Genomic DNA, 20,989 nt, shown 5'->3' with positions numbered 1-20,989 from the left:
GACGTTTTGCCTCATGAATATTAATTAGACATTCTGACGTTCGGTTACCTCTTGTGGCGTCTGGTCACGTAGCCTAATTTATATTTATAAGCAAAGCCTACTGATTCGCTAATTCGCAGGCACTATCAAGCCCACCTACCAACGTCCGCCTGACAGCCAATCAGATTCCAGTCCATCACTTTGCGTCATTAATATTCATGTATTACTCGCCATAGTAGGATTAATAGTACTGTCACGTGGAGAGACGGAAGCCCCGGTCAGCTGATGTTTACGTTCAAAGGCATGATGTCATTCATAAAATTCATGTTTTATGGCTTATGTGATCTCTTTTTATCATCTCGACTACTCAAATATCTTCTACGTCACAAAAGTTGTATATGTTAATAATATACAATATAATTATAATGCAGTTTCTCGCTTTAATTTTGAAAACAATAGAGGACCCCTTTAACCATAACAACATTTTTTTAAATCATTTTAACGATATTTTACCTTAACTTATTTGACGTGTATTTAAATTAATTTGTATTAAATTAAACGAATTTACAAAAATACTACATAAACATTTTCATCTAATAAATATTTTTTTGTCAAATAGGCCTATATGATATTATAAACGTATTTTTTTTTTTTACCAGATGCTATTTATATATTTATTTGGACACGTTCGTTTACAAACAATTGTTATTGTAGTGAAAAAAAGCAAAAGCTGTATATTTCTCATTCACCTGTCGTTTAAAAACTTTGGATGCATCCTAATGTGCATACTATCCATCCTAAATATTAGTCATTTTCAACACTATTTAGGGCAGATAGGGTGGATAGTATGCACATTGGGACGCAGGGATGGTTTAAAAAGTTTCGGAGGTGGGTTAAACTATTCCTGGTGCAGGGGCGTGCTATCAGGATTTAGAGCGTTCAGGAAGGAAACTGGAGCCTGGGAAAGGTGCTGCCAACCCCGCTGAAGGAATGGAACACACCCGGAACTCGAGTTCCTTATTGAGTCATTTAAAACAGTCTTTGGTTTGAACTTCTGCGCAGCATGTGTGCATGAATGTGTAATGTTGAACTTTAAAGAGGGCTAAAACATGTCTGGGGTGGAAGTGGCCAAAGAGGACCTTAAGGAGATAGACATATGTGACATCTGCTCAGAGGAGGAGAGCGGAGTTTTCCTCAACTCAGGTGCGTCGTACCTTGACGGCTTCTCAGCATTTCACAAATGGGTTTCAAAGGGTCGTTCAGTTTCGGACGGAATCTGTGAGTGCTCCAAAACCGCTCCAGGCTCACTATGCAAGTGCGCAAAAGCGCCTCATGGAGCAGCAGCTGGAGAGATCCGTATGGAGAGAGGAGGGGGGCTCCATGAAGCAGGTGTGTATTCGGATGAAGAGGATCTGAGAGCGTCCCGCGCATCATCTATAGTGGACTGTCTGTTAGTGGAGCTCTATGACACATACAGTAATAATGTCAGAGGGGTGGACAGCTCGACCGAAGCCTCCAGCTCAGATGCCTTCCTGGGCAGGAGTAACACTGGCTCCAACTTTCTCCAAGAACTTCAGGAGAAGCACACGAGGCGCCATCAGATCAAATACCTGGCTCAAAAAGGTGAGCACCACTTTTCTAAATGCAGTCAGTTCGACTCAAACTGTCAGTTTATTCTTATTTATGTAAATCATACACTACACTCAAACACTATGGTTATTCCAAAAGTTTGGAATAATTACCATTTTTCATGTTTTTCAAAGAAGTCTCTTATGCTCACGAAGGCTGCATTTATTTGTTTAAAAATACAGTAAAATCTGTAACATTGTGAAATATTACAATTAGAATAACTGTTTTCTATATTCATCTGTTTTAATATGTAATTAATTCCTGTTGTCAAAGATGAATTTTCAGCATCTTTATTCCAGTCTTCAGTGTCACATGATCCTACATTTATATATATATATACAGTGTGCTCCATAAGTATTGGAACCGTAAAGACACAATTGCTCTGTTGGCTGTGGAGTCAAGACATTTACAAATATGATTAAAAGATGAATATTAGACAAAACTACAGAAAGTCACATTTTATTATTGGGTGATTCAACACATAGATGTTTTACCAGCTAAGAAGTTCAGCACTTTTAGAGTTTCATCCCTCTATCTGATGTGAGCATAAGTATTGGAGCAGTTGCCTCACAGGTCTTTCTAAGTGATCAGCTGTGTCCTGTTGCATTAATTCTTCAGATATTAAAAGCAGGGAATGTGTCGTATCAGTTATATCCATTACTTCTGTATTCTGAATCTTGCATTCGATGATGATGCACACAAACCAGGATGAAGATGAGGGAGCTGACTTTGAGAGAAAAGCAAGCAATTTGGATGCTAAAAGAAAACAGGAAGTCAGTTAGAGCTCTAGCAAAAACAAAGGGCATGGAGAAATCAAGAGTTAGGAAACCACCAGCGACACCAGCAACCAACAACGACCTGGGCTGCGTTTCCCAAAAGCATCGCAAGCCTAAGTTGATTGTAACTCCATTGGTTTCAATGGGTCTACGATGTACTTAAGCTTACGATGCTTTTGGGAAACGCTGCCCTGATCGGCTGAGAAAACAACAGTAGTTGATGACAGACAAATTCCACAGCCATATCACCCTGCAGCCCAAGACAGGTTGCCCACTGAAGCTAAGCAGGGTTGAGCCTGGTCAGTACCTGGATGGGAGACCTCTTGGGAAAACTAGGTTGCTGTTGGAAGAGGTGTTAGTGAGGCCAGCAGGGGGTGCTCACCCTGTGGTCTGTGTGAGTCCTAACACCCCAGTATAGTGACAGGGACACTATACTGTAAAAAGCACCGTCTTTCGGATGAAACGTTAAACCGAGGTCCTGACTCTCTGTGGTCACTAAAAATCCCATGGCACTGCTCGTAAAGAGTAGGGGTGTAACCCCGGTGTCCTGGCCAAATTCCCTCCACTGGCCCTTATCAATCATGGCCTCCTAGTAATCCCCTTCCATTTGATTGGCTCTATCACACTCTCCTCTCCACCAGTAGCTGGCGCCGTTGTACTGTGGCTGCCGTCGCATCATCCAAGTGGATGCTGCACACTGGTGGTGGTAGAGGAGAGACACCCACATGATTGTAAAGCGCTTTGGGTGTACGGCAATAGACTATAAATGCGCTATATAAATGCATCATTCATTCATTCAAATCATAAAAGCTGTGAAAATGAATCCTAAAAGACGTGTCTGTAAAATCACCAACAACTTCCAGAAAGCTGGGGTGATGCTCTGACAATCTACTGTCCTCAGGAGACTTTGACACAGAATTACAGATGCTACACAGCAAGATGCAAACCTCTGACCGGCACCAAAAATAGAAAGGCAAGATTAGAGTTTACACTTTTGGGGGGTTTTCCACTGGGTACAGTACCTGGTACTTTTTTTAGTACCACCTCGGCAGAGGTTCCAAGCGAGCCGTACCGTTACCAAAACGTGATGTGTAAACTCTGCTGATCACTGATTGGCCGGAGAGAATCGTCACAGCCTACATCATTGAACTTGCGGCACAAGGCACAACAGACCCGCTAGATTTAAATCAGCACAGCCAGTGAAGGACCGAACACAACTGTTTTGAATGGGCGCGCCTTTTTTAACAACCATAAATCACTGTTTCGTTGTCTGTTGAGGAAGTACAGATGATCCTCTCGTAATAGCCGAGGAACAGATCCAGCGAGAGCTTAATGGAGCTATGCGGAATTAAAAAGTTTTTCAGGAGTCACGGCAGTAGAGGCGGCGCAACTATAACGACATGTGAATAATCCCGCCCACCCTAAAGCAGTACTAAACTGCAGTGGAAACGCAACCTGAGCCAAACTCAGCCGTGCCGTTCTGAACTGAGCCGAGCTGAGTCGTACCATGCAGTGGAAAAGCACAATAAGTGATGGGAAAGCAAAAATGTGGAGAAAAAAAAGGGAACTGCAACGATCCCAAGCATACAGCCTCATCTGTAAAGCATGGTGGAGGTGGTGTCATGGCATGGGCATGCATGGCTGTCTCTGGAACAGGCCCTCTCAACTTTACTGATGACTTAATGTATGATGACAGTAGCAGAAGGAATTTGGAAGGGTACAAAACCATCTTGACTACCAATATTCAAGAAAATGCCACCAGATTCATTGGGAAGTGCTTCATATTGCATCAGGACAATGACCCAAAACACCCTGCCAGTTCAGTCAAGGAATTTATAAGAGCAAAGAAATGGAAAGTCTTAGATTGCCCAAGTCAATCTCCAGATTTAAATCTGATTGAACATGAATTTCACCAGCTGGAGAGGAGAGTAAAGGCAGAAACTCCCCAAAACAAGCAACAATTGGAATTGGCTGCATTAAAGGCTGGGAAAAGTATTTCAAAGGATGAGACCAAGAGTCTGGTGATGTCTATGGGTCACAGACTCACTGCTGTGATTGTGCGCAAGGGATCTGCAACTAAATAATAGCTTTTAATCTTTTATATCTGCCTTATGTTCAACTGTCCCAATACTTATGCTCACATCAATGAGTGGGATGAACTCTAAAAGTGCTGTTCTTTTTATTTGGTAAAACATGTATGTGTTGAAACGGCTAATAATAAAATGTGACATTCTGTAGTTTTGTCTCATTCATCTTTTAATCATTTAATCAAATGTCTTGACTCCACAGCCAACAGAGCGATTTTGTATATATATATTTTATCAAATAAATACAGCCTTGGTGAGTCTTCTTTTAAAAATATTAAAATCTCCATGATATTCAAATCTTAATTATTAATTAAAATTAATTAAAATTTAATTATTCAATTAAAATTGTATGTTCCTTATGAAGTTCTATTGAATGCTCTTTTTGAATAATTCACAGAATATTTATATTATATAGTATTTATTTATTTCAAATCATGATCTAAAAATAAAGTCTAGATGTAGGCGTTTCTTTTTGAGGTTTTTCACCATTTTTTAAATCTTTCATCATTTTTAGTCTTTCTCATTTTTTATGCTTACTGTAGTCTATTTAATTTTTGCTGTGCATTTGCATCTGGAGTGACATTACTCTTAAGAAATATAAAAAGTAATATTCTCTCAAAATGATTAGGTTGTTTAAAATAGTTTTGGAGGAAGCATAGTGTGCCACATTGCAGAACTGACCCAGTTTTAATGCCACTCTGAAAGCCAGTAAAATCTTAACCCATTGTTTGCTGAAGTAATTTAATTGTTGTCTCAGGTGCTCAGGTTCTTTGTAGGCCATAAAAACAATTTACATACAGAGGTCTTTTGTACACATGTATACACCGTGTTAAGTCAATCATAATGATCTTAATCTGTCTACATAAGTTCCAAGTTTTGCACACATTAATTAGATTTTTGTGCTTTTTTTAATTTTCTATAAAATTAATGCATTTCCTTCAGATTTAAACCAGCTTTATTTTGTGCAAAGGTCCAGTAGAGCTGAAGTGGATCATTCAGGAAGTGAAGTATCGTATTGGTGTGCAGTCGGCCAAACTGGTGCGTCAGGTCAAGAGAAAGGACAGACTTCGGCAGAAGTTTCAGAAGAACTGTGATATAGTCACCGCCTGCCTACAAGCCGTCTCTCAGAAAAGACGTAATTACAAATCATTCTCTCATTTCACTCCTCCTCAAGTCATTATGTCTTTAAGTAGTCAGTGTTATATTACCCAAGGCTTTCTTTGCTATTTGAAGACTAATGTATTCTAGATCGATAGCATGTCTTTGCTTTCACTGACGCTTGATGGCCATCCAAGATGTAGATGAGTTTGTTTCTTAATGGGAACAGATTTGGAGAAATGTAGCATTATCTCATTCACTCACCAATGGATCCTCTGCAGTGAATGGGTGCCGTCAGAATGAGAGCCCAAATAGCTGATAAAAACATCACAATAATCCACACCACTCCAGTCCATGAACTAACATCTTGTGAAGTCTTTTTGTAAGAAAATATGTTTTTTACTTCAAACCGTTGTTTCCATATAAAATATGAATCCTCTTTCCATGATTTTGTTTTCTCCAGTGAAAAGGTAGTCCTGTCTGAATCAACAGAGTAATATATGCAGAGATCAAGCACTGTTTACAAGTAAAAACAGTTCTAAACAAAATGTCACAAGACATTATTTGATGGACTGGAGTCATGTGGATTACTGTGAAATTTTTATCTGCTGTTTGGACTCTCATTCTGACGGCACCCATTCACTGCAGAGGATCCATGGTGAGAAACTGATGTGATGCTAAATTTCTCCAAATCTGTCCTGATGAAGAAACAAGCTCATATACATCTTGGATGGCCTGAAAAGGAGTACATTTTCAGAACAACTTCATTTTTGGGTGAATTATTCCTTTTAAAAAAGGGTGTGTAATACAGTTTGCATAGGTAGCAGTTGCCTAAAAGCAAAAGCTCACACATCAAATGCTATTTTGCTTCACGTTGTTCTAGTTCTCTGTTGACGTTTTAGAAGACAGTGCTCTCAAATATCTCACCGCTACCAGAGGATTGACGACTCCTCATCTTTACAACTGAATTATTTGCATTAAATTCAGAACACAGACTATGTTCAATATCACTGAAATTCAGTCCATTTGGTTTCAGAGGCAGCTCATTCATGTGATGAGTTTGAGTCTTACATGCAAATTTGCACTGTAATGTTGTTGAACTATTGGTCTCAAATTTGTATTTTCATTTTTCTCACTAATTAGTCATTGTGCAGCAGCATTTCCTTTACACATTTGGATACAATGAGTGCTTTTGCTTCATATATTTGGTTCAGGCACAAGCATGTCCAACAAATACAGTGGCCTTGCATCTTTTAATGTCTTTTTCCTCCGTTTTATCTACATGCAGCGTGACAAGTTCTGTCAAACAGGTACAGTATGAAATCACATCAAAACCATAGCTCTGCACGGTTGCCATTCGTCAGTCAATGTCTAGGTGCCACTTTGTATTTGTGAATGGTTATGGTTCAGTTATTTATTTGTTGACATGTTTATTTTTGTAAGCATTATAATAGCATGGTTTCTCACTAAATGCATGTCAGAAAATATACTAGAAGGCTTATGCAATGGAAAAAATATACATTTTCCATATAAGGACTATTTTGCCTGTAATTTAACAACTCTTGTGTCTCTCTCGTTAGTAGCATTAAGGGTGCTCTCTTTATTGGGTGAGTTTAGGTAAATTTGGAAACTTTTGGACAATCATTAAGAAATGTTAATGATCAAATTTGCCTGATTTACCCTATTGTCTGGATAGTTACTTGAATTTGGAATAATTTGAGAAATTAAAATAAGAAACCCTACCTTATTGATTTATTTTTGCTTATTTCTTTCACTAATAATGAATTACTAAAATAATGTACTTCCATGTTCAAGCAGTACAGCAGTTCCTTTGTAAATCATTCAGATGCTTGTGTAAAATGACTGAATTTACCATCTTATCCTTATTCTTATCTCAGGACTTTACTCTAATCGGGTCCTAAATCAAGACTGTTTCCTTTTAGATTTTCTTGTATTCTTAAAGTAAAGGTTCTTTATTGGAATCTGGTTCCATGAAGAACCTTTTGCAATCTCTCCATTCCACAAAAGGTTCTGGTTTTAAAAATGTTCTTCACACTGAAAAAAAGGAGGTTCTTTTAAGAACTGTTCACTGAATTATTTTATTTATTTATTTTGGAAACCAAAAATGATTCCTCTGTGTCATCTCTGCGAAACCCCCCTTTTGGAAATGTTTAAGAGTGTATAGTATTTTATTTCCTTATTCCTCTTTGTTAAGGATTAAGGCTGAAGTTGGCAGCATGGTACTAGTCATTATGTTCAGGCCATCGTTTTCTTCAGCTGTTTCTGGTCTGTAGCCCATCCTCCAGAGCTCCAGCGGTCCCTCCTCCCTCTCAACCCGGAATGTGACGCTCATATGTGGGTGTGAGACACGCGCATCACTGCGATATTCCGCCTCTCCCATCCTCCGCGTTCTTTTCGATCACCTTTGATGCTTTTATTCTATTAATAATTAATGTCCTCCATGTAGAGACATGCATCTTCACGTATGAGGATAAAGGATGCGCGAATGTGTTATTTTCCTCTGATTTATTGATCGGAGTAGGATTTTTTTTAGATGAAATGATTGTCGGGATGAGATCGTTGTAAACACGCGGTCAAACGGACCTCTCAGGTTTTTCTCCAGATGAAGCAGGAGCGGGTTGTTTCCTCTAAGAGGTCGAGGGCTTGTGTGAAAGGGCAGAATGCAGCTGGAGGCGTCGGTAATATTATCAGTAATGTGCTGAAGAAACGCAGCGGCATCTCTAGAAGAGCGCCGCGCCTGCTGTGCACCCTAGAGCCAGGTGAATACAGCATGCTTTAAAATCATTATTAATCTTTGCCCTGTCATTATACATAAAACTATTCCTAGGATTTCCTCGTTTATTTGCACTGGTGCTGAATTTAGAATGGTGTTTTTGTGATAATTAGGTGGCCTTCCCATATGTCGTATTCAATATATTTTTTTATCATTTATAATATTTTTTTTGCTATATCAATATAATGAATTATATAGGTCTATTTAAGTAAACTGCATTTATAAGTGGTAGGCTGTATATGTTAATATAAATTTTGAACTAAAAAAAATTAATGGTTTTGAATTTGAGGTGTTCTGAAAGTTATTTTAGGTTTATTTTAGTCCCTTAAGCAATAATTTGTTATTAAATAAATGCTGGAGAGATGATTGTAATGATGTAGGTTAATCCGGAGCAGCGCCGGCTAACGAGTGAAATGCAGAAATGGTGCCATTTTACTCCTGATTGTTATTTATTGCATGGACAGAGATGGACTCGGGTTGGTGTTTATTTATTTTTATATTCTCTGTAGGAGAAGTAGCCGCTTTCGTGTTGGTGAGGTAACGTTAGAGTTGTTTACAAACGCGTTTGACAGGATTTAGCATCTTAAGCAGTGGCTGATGTGAAAGTTACAGCACTGTAAAGAAGATATCGTGTTGTGATAACCCTTCATCGCTCAATATGACGCCTTAACAGTGCAAAAAAAACGTGTTTATTTCGTCTTGATGCAGGATGGTGTCGTGTATCCGGAAGAAACCGCAGGCGGAAGTGAGCTTCAGCACCGCTCTGCAAAGGACAGCGACATTTATCGATAATAATACACTTGTCGCTTCCAGTCATTTCTGTTGTTGTTGTTTTATATATATATATTTATTCCTGTTAGACAAAGAAGAGACTCAAAAACTCGAGTTAGGTAACCTGCCTGCCATAAATAAAGAGCCATTGAATGAAAACAAACATTATTTATTATTAATGAGTGACAAAGGGGATGTAGTAAATTTGTAAGAAGAGTATAAAGGAATATATTTTAAGAAAACTTTATGAATATCAGGACCAAAACATTGCTATTTTCTTGCTTAATTGTCTGTGCATCTGTGCATTTTCAATATTTATTTTTTAATGAGTGGTGATTGCGCAACATCCCTTCATTCATTTGTTAATGAGACGCCTGCAGCTCCAGAGGAGATGTCTTTATATGGTCACATTGTCTCACTGATGTCCACTGTTTTGTCTTATTTCAGGGGTGGACACCAGGTTGAAGTTCACTATCAAACCTTCTTTAGGCAAGAACGGCTTTCAACAAGTATGTATTAGCTGCCCACTGTTGAAGATGTGTGTCCAACTCCCCCTAAATAGAAATAAATAAACATTTTGGTTTGCATGTTGATTGTTTGTTTGTTTTGCTCTGTAGTGGTACGATGCTCTGAAGGCAGTGGCCAGACTCCCAGTAGGGATTCCCAAAGAGTGGAGGAAGAGGGTATATGTGTTGGAAATTTCTCTTTTCAGACACGAGCAGTGTTTTCATATCTATGACATTTTATGTACTGGATAATGTTTTTTTTTTTGGTATAGGTATGGCTGACCCTGGCTGACCAGTACCTCCACAGCATCTCCATAGACTGGGAGAAAACAATGAGATTCGCCTTCAATGATCGCAGCAATCCAGATGATGACACTTTGGGAATCCAAATTGTGAAGGTGTGTGTGTGTGTGTGTGTGGAGTCAAGACATTTGCAAATATGATTAAAATATGAATATGAGACAAAACTACAGAATGTCACATTTTATTATTAGCCGTTTCAACACATACATGTTTTACCAAATAAAAAGAACAGCACTTTTAGAGTTCATCCCACTCATTGATGTGAGCATAAGTATTGGGACAGTTGAACATAAGGCAGATATAAAAGATTAAAAGCTATTATTTAGTTGCAGATCCCTTGCGCACAATCACAGCAGTGAGTCTGTGACCAATAGACATCACCAGACTCTTGGTCTCATCCTTTGAAATACTTTTCCCAGCCTTTAATGCAGCCAATTCCAATTGTTGCTTGTTTTGGGGAGTTTCTGCCTTTACTCTCCTCTTCAGCTGGTGAAATTCATGTTCATTTGGATTTAAATCTGGAGACTGACTTGGGCAATGTAAGACTTTCCATTTCTTTGCCCTTATAAATTCCTTGGCTGAACTGGCAGTGTGTTTTGGGTCATTGTCCTGATGCAATATGAAGCACTTCCCAATGAATCTGGTGGCATTTTCTTGAATATTGGTAGGCAAGATGGTTTTGTACCCTTCCGAATTCCTTCTGCTAATGTCATCATACATTAAGTCATTAGTAAAGTTGAGAGGGCCTGTTCCAGAGACAGCCATGCATGCCCATGCCATGACACCACCTCCACCATGCTTTACAGATGAGGCTGTATGCTTGGGATCATTGCAGTTCCCTTTTTTCTCCACATTTTTGCTTTCCCATTCAATCCCAAAGGTTCATCTTTGTCTCAACGGTCCATAAACACAGTTACAAAACTCTTCTGGCTCACCTTTGTGCTTTTTTGCAAACTCTAATCTTGCCTTTCTATTTTTGGTGCTGGTCAGAGGTTTGCATCTTGCTGTGTAGCATCTGTAATTCTGTGTCAAAGTCTCCTGAGGACAGTAGATTGTCAGAGCATCACCCCAGCTTTCTGCAAGTTGTTGGTGATTTTACAGACACGTCTTTTAGGGTTCATTTTCACAGCTTTTATGATTTGTCTGTCATCAACTACTGTTGTTTCTCAGCCGATCAGGTCATTGTTGGTTGCTGGTGTCGCTGGTGGTTTCCAAACTCTTGATTTCTCCATGCCCTTTGTTTTTGCTAGAGCTCTAATTGACTTCCTCTTTTCTTTTAGCATCCAAATTGCTTGCTTTTCTCTCAAAGTCAGCTCCCTCATCTTCATCCTGGTTTGTGTGTGTCATCATCGAATGCGAGATTCAGAATGCAGAAGTAATGGATATAACTGATACGACACATTCCCTGCTTTTAATATCTGAAGAATTAATGCAACAGGACACAGCTGATCACTTAGAAAGACCTGTGAGGCAACTGCTCCAATACTTATGCTCACATCAGATAGAGGGATGAAACTCTAAAAGTGCTGAACTTCTTAGCTGGTAAAACATCTATGTGTTGAATCACCCAATAAAGTAATGGATCAGTGAGATGAGAGATTAACATTTCAGCTTTTATTTACAGGTATTTTCATCTGGATCTGATACACAACTTAGAAGATAGCTCCTTTTGTTTGAACCCACCCATTTTTCGTGTTACCAAAAGTATTGGAACAGATAGAATTAACAAAGATTAAAGTGAAAAAGACTTCATATTTAGTTGCAAATCCTTTGCTTTCAAAAACTGCATCAAGCCTGTGACCCATTGACATCACCAAACTTTTGCATTCTTCTTTTGTGATGCTTTCACCGCAACCTCTTTCAGTTTTGGGGGGTTACTCCATTCAGTCACGTCTTTAGCAGGTAAAATGCATACTCTACAGGGTTTAAGTGTGGAGATTGGCTTGGCCAGTCTAAAACCTTCCACTTCTTGCCCCTGATGAACTCCTTTGTTGTTTTGGCACTATGTTTTGGGTCATTATCTTGCTGCATGATGAAGGATCTCCCAATCAGTTTGGTTGCATGTTTCTGTAAATTGTCAGACAAAATATTTCTGTAGACTTCTGAGTTAATTTTGCTGCTGCCATCATGTGTTACATCATTAGTGAAGATTTATGAGCCTGTCCCAGAAGAAGCGATGAAAGCCCAAGCCATTACATTACTTGTGTAATGTGTACTATAATGTACACCTGTGTACACTGTGTTTCAGATGAGCTTGTATGTTTGGGATCATGAGCAGATCCTTTCTTTCTCCAAACTTTAGCCTTTCCATCACTTTGGTCCATAAAATCAGTCCATAAAACCTTGTCTATAAAATAAAAGCGGAAATGTTAATATCTCATCTCATATTCATCTTTTGATGTCAAACCCAAATGTTTTCAGTCTACAGCAAACATAAAGGAATTGGCCTTACTGTTCCAATACTTTTGGAGGGCAGTGTATATATACTTTTATGTATGTGTGTGTGCACAGTTATGCAGTTACTTTTTTTTATTTTAAGACAATTATTCAAGCAATTTATGGAAGCTTGTTTATGCCACAGGATAAAATCTTTTCTTTTTTTTCTTGAACAATTTTACAGTTTGTATCTCACAAATTTGACATTTTTCTCATAATTTTGAGGAAAAAGCAGTCAGAGTTGTAAGGTTTAATCTTGCAACTGCAAGAAAAAAAATGTAATCACAATTTTTCATATTTTTTATTTTATGTGAGAGAAGAATTGAATAAAAAAAAGTCCAAAATGTGAGAGAAACTCACAAAAAGTCATAAATATCACAAATTACCTTTTATTTTTTATTTATTTATTTTTAATTTTATGTCGGAAATGGGCTTCCATTGTTATTTAATTTTAAGGTGTGTGTATATATGTGTGTATATATATATATATATATATATATATATATATATATATATATATATATATATATATATATACAATTATTTTTTTTGTTTTGTGAAGTCACTATATAGGCAATACAAGCTGTACAGTCATAAAAAGGCAAGTAAATAAATCGTGGCTTTAGAGTAAGCGTTTAGCGTCAGATCTTTAATGGAATCGAGTCAGATAAAAGGTTATATGGTGCAGCAGGATATTTGCACATTGTAGTGCGTCAGTTAGTGGGTAATGTAACAGGTGGTGTGTTTGTGTAGCTCTGGATGAGAGAGAACAGTGATCTATCAGGCAGGTGTGCACAAGTGAGCAAAGTTCAGTGTGCTTATTTACATAAGACCTGTAACACTTTGTTTCCCTCAATCAGGACCTGCACAGGACCGGCTGCAGTTCATACTGTGGCCAGGAGGCGGAGCAGGACCGTGTGGTGCTGAAGCGGGTTCTGCTGGCATACGCCCGCTGGAACAAGACTGTCGGATACTGTCAGGGCTTCAATGTTCTGGCCGCCCTCATCCTGGAGGTCACTGAGGGAAATGAAGGAGATGCGTTGAAGGTTTGCCTAGACCCCTATGAGCTCTGTGAATTTATTTTTTTTAACATTTATTTTTGGCTGTTATTTACTTACTTTTTTTTTATTTTTGAGGAGGCACTAAAGGTAATCCTTGCTTGATGCCCTATTTTTTATTTTATTTTATTTGCAACCAGAATTGCAACTTAATCTATGGTAAAAATTTGGAAATCATTCATCCAACATGCATATAATGTGTGTGTGTGTGATTTTAATTACTTACATTAATTAAAAATTTTTTATTGAATATTTTATTTGATATTTATTATTTTCGTTTCTTTCTATTTTATTTTAAAAAGTTATTAACATTTTTTAAATGTTATCTTTCAATTTTATGTTTTATTATTTTTCTATATTTTATTACTTGCATGATTTTATTTTATTATTTATTTTTGTTTTCTTTTGCTTTTTCTATTTGAATTCCCTTTTTTCCATTTTCATAATTTTGTCTGTTTAATTTTAAAATATTTATTTCCTTTTTTTATTTTATTGGTCAAATCGCATTCATGTTTTGTTATATTTTATTGTTTTTATTTAATAATTATTTCATGCATTCATATTATTATATAAGCAAGAAAATATGCTAAAATTCAATATCTTTTATTATTGTTTTTTGAAAGGTGATGATCTATTTGATCGATAAAGTGCTTCCCGATAGTTACTTCGCCAATAACCTGCGTGCCCTCTCAGTGGACATGGCCGTGTTCAGAGATTTGCTGCGACTGAAGCTTCCAGAACTTTCTCAGCATCTCCACCATCTCCAGAAAGTAGCCAATCGGGAAGGAGGAGGTGTGTATCAACCCTGTATATATACAGCATATGAATGCAAAATAACTGTCTGTTCCAGGTCAACTGCATTGTGTCAGCATTGTGTTTCAGGCAGCTATGAGCCACCGCTCACCAACGTCTTCACCATGCAGTGGTTTCTGACCATGTTTGCCACTTGTTTGCCTCATCACACCGTGCTGAAGATCTGGGACTCGGTCTTCTTTGAGGGCTCTGAAACACTGCTGCGTGTAGCTCTCGCCATCTGGGCCAAACTCGGAGAGTAAGTTTATCAAGAAAAATGTGATAAAACAAATTTTCAGCTTGTATCAAGCGTTCTGCATCTTTCTCTTTCAGGCGAATTGAGGAGTGCCAGACTGCCGATGAATTTTATAGTACTATGGGCTGCCTGACGCAGGAAATGCTGGAGCACAACCTTATCGACTCCAATGACCTCATGCAGGTATGACTAAGCATATAAAAGATTTTGAATAATTAATGTGATTAATTCTATATAAACCTTATCATATAGCTAAATCAATTGTAATAGCTTTAATGTTGCAAAATAGTGTTGAAAATGCCGGAAGTTTGCTTTTGGGGCTAAAAGCGTGTGTTTTCGTCCTGACAGACGGTCTACTCCATGGCCCCATTCCCGTTCCCCCAGCTGGCTGAGCTCAGGGAGAAATACACCTACAACATCACCCCGTTTCCGACCCCTGTCAGAGCGAACAGCAGGTATGAGAGCTGAAGACACTTGACGCCCACGGCACAGATGGCATCTGTGAGAGTTTAGTAGTCATAACACGTGAACATGACTGCAAGGTGTTGTTTTATGGCATATGAGTGTATATTGCATGCAAATATCAAATGCAAATGTTCTGCCATATCTCCACAAGCGTTGCACTCAGTTTAAACATAATTTTTGACTTTTAAAGAGATGTAGGCAAGCAACAATGCAATAATATAACATGTACGTTTTCTCTCTATTTAAAAATATTTATTTCAGTTATTTAATTACATTATTTAAATAATGTAATTTTCGTTCCTAAATAGTTTTTTTTATTTTATTTTGTATTTTATTATTTCTTTATTTCATATTTAAAATAGATTAGTTAATTTTATTTTATTTTAATTCCATTTCTATTATTTTTTGTTATTTTAAAATCTTTTCTAGTTTATTTGAAAATCTTTAATTAAATTTAGTATTTTTTATGCATTTTTATGCTTTATATAATTGTTTTATATTTTGTTTTTATTTAATATTTTATTTCATGCATGGTTTCATTTTTTGGCATTATTTATCATTTTATTTGTAAATATTTAATAACATTTTAAAAAGTAATTTTTTCAATTGTATTAATTACTTTAATGTTATATTTTCATATTTAATTTTACTTGTTAAGTTTTATTACTTTATTTGTTTTCTTTTCTACATAATTTAATCTGCATAGTTTGATTTAATTAAATTATTTAATTACATTTTTGTTTATTTTTTTTCTATTAAAAAAGTTACTTGTTTACATTATAATGTCAAATATTTTATTTTATGCATGATGTTTTTTCCCATGTATAGTCTGGCACTCCATGGTTGGGAGAGTGATGATGATGCTGACATGGATGATGAAGACTCTATTGTCACTGCTCTGGGTTGCCTGGGGCCTCTTGGAGGACTTCTGGCCCCTGAGATCCAAAGATACCAAAAACACCTTAAAGGTCTGTGTCTAATTATCTTTCATAAGCCAAAAACTGAAAGCAGATTTAATAGTGCAGTCTGTGAGGTTCCAAATGTCACTCCTGCTCCATGATTTATATTCTGCTGAACACAGGAATTTATCAAATGCACAAGATGTTTCATGTAATGATTAACATTGTTTGAGTCTCTAAATCTTGGCAGTATTGGCAGTGGCAAAATAAGGGTGATCTCACGGAGTAATGCAAATATGAGCTCCGTATAGCTCACTCTGCCAACCTAACCCTGGCAAATCCTTCCCAATCCTGTCTGAATTTGTCCTCAAATGGATTTAATTCTCAATGCATTTGTTAGTTCTTGTTGTAACTGAGGTGGGTCGACTCATTCCAGCTGTCCTTAATTACAGCCTTCAGTTCCAGTGCAACTAAACAAATGAAAGGTTTGGAAAGGAGCTGACGCAGCTGTCACTCAAGTTACCCAATAAAATGTGTCTCAGATATTCTTGCATTTTCATTTGGGATGTTTTCTTTGTGTTTTCATCTGCCCTGCAGATCAGAGAGCAGATCATAGCTCTCACGGCAGTAACATGGCCGAGCTGAGTCCCGGGGCGGTGGGTGCAGGACGGGCCGAGCACCAGGCGGCCATCAACAGCATGATGGTGGAGCGCATGAGCACTGACATCAGCGCACTGAAGAAACAGTACTCACGCATCAAACAGAAACAACAGCAGCAGGCCGGGCTCCTGTACATCCACACAGGTACAGGTCTTCATTTGGAGCGTTTTACAGTTGTAGATGAGTTCAGGAAGTGACAGAAGGGATAGTATGTAGTGTTGGTCAGTGTGTTGTGGCATTTTTCCCAGGACCTCGACTGGAAGCAGAAACTATTGAACCTCATCAAGCCAGTAAACAGCAGAAGCACCACACTGGTACTGATTTTTATGGGTCAACTATGGTTCATTATAGATAATTGGTGCAGTAGAGCTAGTTTGATCGGTGTCGGGGCTGCTACTGTGTAATGCAATCAATGACACTTCGTTGAATCATAATATTTGCTTTGCAGGGGATTGGTACATGCTAAAGCTTGTTAATTACTTTTACATTTGCATTTCTTAAAATATTGGCATGGGCAGTCCCGAGTTCAAGCCCCGGCTCGCTGACCTTTCCCGATCATATTCCCTTCTCCCTCTCCCTCTCCCTCTTTGCTTCCTGCTGTCCTAAACTAATAATGGCAAAGATGCCAAAAAAAGCTTATAGATATAGATTGATTGATTGATTGATTGGATGGAACATGTAATATTGCAGTAGCACCTCTACAGGATATAATGGAGAATTAAAGTCAGCATGAATTCATAATAGGCCCTATTTATTTTCCGAACACAGATTCACCGAACACACACAGTATTTTTATCAATTCATAACTACACACTATTTAAAAAGTTTACATTTTTGTAATAGTTTATTATTGATCATTTTATATTATATAGAATGTATCCTTTTTATCAGGATTCTGGGATGAATAGAAAAGTTGAAGTCTTTACTGCCATTTTTGATTGAATTAAAAGATTAAAAGCATTTAATTAACAGCATTAATTTATTTTAAAATGAATTCATAATAGGGCCTATTTATTTTTAGAACACATTCTTAATGTGCACAATTCATAACTGCAAATTATTTTTTAAATATAGAATTATATATAATTATGTATTTATTTATATAGTAAATTATACGCGTGCATATATATATATATATATATATATATATATATATATATATATATATATATATATATATTATTTATATTATTTATATTTATTATAGGAATTTTTGTATTTTTATATTAATATGGTACAAGATTATCCTATTTAAATCAATGTGATGAACATGTTAATTCAAAAGTAATCTAAAAGTAGTCTATTATATTATACAGTATATGTATTATACATATCTCTACTATTACTTTTGCTTAATAAAGCATTAATTGCTTTCAAAATTAAAATAAAAAATGTACTGACCCCCAAATTTTTAAAACAGTAGTGTATAAATAATTTATATAATTTCTCTATGTAAGAATATTATAATTTATATCATTTCTCTGTCTTTTAACGAACTGTCAGCCTTTGAAACCACTTTTCATGTTGACAGTCTGTTTACAATTACTAGTGTTTTCTTACTCGTTGATATTGATTCTTCACAGATAAGTGTCCAGCCACCAGTATCCTTCCTTCCCAAATTGGACCCTCTCCTGTGGTCAACCATCTTCTCCTGGGCAGGAGGCCCAGACCCGGTCAGCAATCCTCAAAGAGTGGGATCATCCATAACGGTGGAGGTCCTCAAGCCCACTCAACACCCAGCCAAGATCAGATGATTCGGGCCAGACATCACTCGCCCTGGCGCACACATGTGCGAGCGCACCGGAGGAACATCGCCAGGGCACGGGCGCAACTCGGGTTTGATGATTCGCAGGAGATAGAAGACGAACAAACAGATGTGAGCAAAACAGAAGATGCATCTGAAGAGGAAAGACTTGAGGATAAAGAGCAAGAGAAGGTGGAGACGGTAAGCTCAGATGCCTCTCAGCAAGACCACAGCTCTGGAGAAGGAGAAGATCTCCAGGAGATCAACAGGCAGTTGTCGTCTTTGGAACTGGAACCAGAACTTTCATCAGAAGCAGCTTCTGATCCAACTCCACAACCAGAACCAGCTTCTGATGCACCTATACCAACTCCACCACCAGAACCAGCTTCTGATGCACCTATACCAACTCCACCACCAGAATCAGCTTCAAATCCAAATACACCAACTCCACCACAGCCGGAGCCCAAACCCACGGCCTCAGCTCCGCTCCCATCCACCCGCCGTCCAGGTTCAGACTCCTCCAGCTCAGAAAGCGGAGGCTCCATTAAAAGAAGCCCATCAACGTCAGCAGGAGAACCTCCGAAACCACAGCAGATCTTCTCCCCGTTCCCTTGCATCAAAACCCCTCGCAAGTCCATCACTGCCAGAAACTTGGGCCTCTACGGTCCAAACGCCAGGACTCCAAACGTGCACTTTCCCCAGATGAGCAGAAGCATGAACCGTGTTGGAAACACCACAAGGCGCCGATGATGAATTGTCGACTACAGACGAGCACTTGGGTTCAAAACTCCAACCACGAAAGCACATCTCTAGTATGCTTCCAGATACTCCAAAACATCTACATTTAGGAACAATATTGGATAATTGAATGCTTCCATGAAGTTTATAATATGAATTTATGAAGGCTGTTTCTTGCTTATTTTCTTTTTTTAATGAAACCCTACCTAAACATCTGGGAATTATACCCGACATTGAAAGTATCTTTTTTTGCATGTTCAGGTCAGCAGTATTCGCTTCAATGCACTGTGTATGTTTACTTAAATGCTTCAAAGCTTAGAAAATCACAATCACATGTATGTAAAATACTCATGCTAAATGACTGGAAAGTGCTGCAGTTCTGCATCACACAGTCCAAAATGATTTTTAGCACCCATTTACACTATTTAATCCTATAAAGTCAACAAATTTTCCATGTTCGCTTGTTTCTGTTGGTTTTGACAACACTGGTGTTCATTTTTCAATCATGTCAAGCCATTCATGTTTCTCTTATTTTGATCTTTCCTTAGTAAATTATTAATTTGCCATCTGAGTGACACAAGTTGTTGTCATTAAGTTCTCTTTTTTTGATGCTCTTGTCAAAACGCTCCTGCAACGTCCCTTTGAATGTTTCTCTTCTCTCTATTAATCTTTGGTGCTTATGAGTAGTGGAGGGTCACAAATGTCCCACAGACAATAAAAGACGTGCAAGTATGGAAAACAAACTTCAGTTTCTACTTATTTCTGTTGTTTCCACTCCAATAAATCATTTGTGTTTGCTTTTGGATTAAAACCACAATATTAGTTTTTCAGGCATAAAATGACTCCTACTGTACATGGATGAACTGAATGGAAATGTATGCATGTTGTATGAAAGTGGCATATTCTGTTGTTTTGAACCAAAATAACCACTAGTATCTCACACTGACATGATTATAAGTTATGATTATGAGATTGTGCTCTGGTTAAATTATCAACAGTCATTTAATATGCCATTTTAACAAGGGCCTCATGAATAATTGAATTGTAAAACGCATTCAGCCTGAAGAGGTTTTATATTTAGCTTTTTAAAAACCTTCCAGAAACTACACCAACACTAGACAGTTAAGAGTTTATCATCCGTTTAAAGTCCTGTTATTCCTCTCACATCCATGTTATTTAGATTTTGAGGCATAATTTTCGCTTTTCTACATTTCTAGTTCCTTCCATACTGTAAAGAATTATTAATATCATATGATGTGTAAAATGTCAGATCAAGGCCTGCGCTTGCTTAAGTCGTCCTGATACTCACTGCAATATAACCAATATAATTGTTTGTCTGCAGTGTTGCATCCGTGTGTTGTGAGATTTCAGAATGTACAGCAAATGAGAACTTTGTTCATAGAAACTGTTACATGTTTACTTCTGGTGTCTTGTGCATCAAAAGGTTGGTTGAAGCCACCATCATCTTGTGAGAACTTTGCATATTTTTAAATAGTCTGAAAGCATGTAACAAATTCATCTTTTCCTCACTATTTTTGTTTGATTTTCTTTTAATCAGCTGGTGTTTGGTTGATTTTTATTGAACGTATGAAGTCAGTTCACCACAAGTGCACAGGTGTAGTAGACCGAGTTAACTAGTAACATGTTCTGCTAACATTACACCACAACCAAAGTGTTACCTTAATGTTAAACAGTTCTTTAGAAAAAATAATTTGCGCTACGTGATACGTTACGGTTTTAATATGTTATGTCCAACAACGACATATATGCTATAGCTATGCTTCAGTGTGGTTATAGGCCCAAAAGCTTTCAGTGGCTGCTGTATGAAGCCATGACGCCATCAAGGAGGCCAAACTGACAACCACTGCAGTAAAAGTCTGATAAATTCGGTGAGTAACAAGCCATTGTGTTTCTTGTAGCCTATATGCTTTCATTGTTAACACTTGTTTGCTACCCTAAGCAGACAACTATAATCATGCTAAATATTTAGTAGCATGT

The 20,989-nt window shown here is 37.5% G+C and overlaps 1 protein-coding gene across 1 annotated transcript; it reads left to right on the top strand.

The window, feature by feature from the left end:
* Positions 1-904: 904 nt before the first annotated feature.
* On the top strand, positions 905-19,726 carry LOC306861376 (TBC1 domain family member 30-like). Its single transcript, XM_079403601.1, has 13 exons — positions 905-1,602; positions 5,442-5,606; positions 9,582-9,643; positions 9,752-9,817; positions 9,913-10,038; positions 13,240-13,425; positions 14,061-14,229; positions 14,320-14,488; positions 14,563-14,668; positions 14,834-14,940; positions 15,779-15,918; positions 16,447-16,653; positions 18,093-19,726. The coding sequence occupies exons 1-13, from the start codon at positions 1,089-1,091 to the stop codon at positions 19,001-19,003; spliced, it is 2,928 nt and encodes a 975-aa protein (XP_079259727.1). The 5' UTR covers positions 905-1,088; the 3' UTR covers positions 19,004-19,726.
* Positions 19,727-20,989: the final 1,263 nt, after the last annotated feature.

Source organism: Barbus barbus (genome assembly GCF_936440315.1).
Source record: "Barbus barbus genome assembly, chromosome: 42".
NCBI lineage: Eukaryota > Metazoa > Chordata > Actinopteri > Cypriniformes > Cyprinidae > Barbus > Barbus barbus.
The sequence above is the reverse complement of the archived record's forward strand: the minus strand, read 5'-3'. Positions and strand labels throughout refer to the sequence as shown.

Coding starts and splice junctions, on each gene's coding strand:
- LOC306861376 (XM_079403601.1), top strand. CDS start 1,089: ATGTCTGGGGTGGAAGTGGCCAAAGAGGACCTTAAGGAGATAGACATA. Junction 9,818..9,912: donor CCAAAGAGTGGAGGAAGAGG/GTATATGTGTTG, acceptor TTTTTGGTATAG/GTATGGCTGACCCTGGCTGA. Junction 14,941..15,778: donor CCTGTCAGAGCGAACAGCAG/GTATGAGAGCTG, acceptor TCCCATGTATAG/TCTGGCACTCCATGGTTGGG.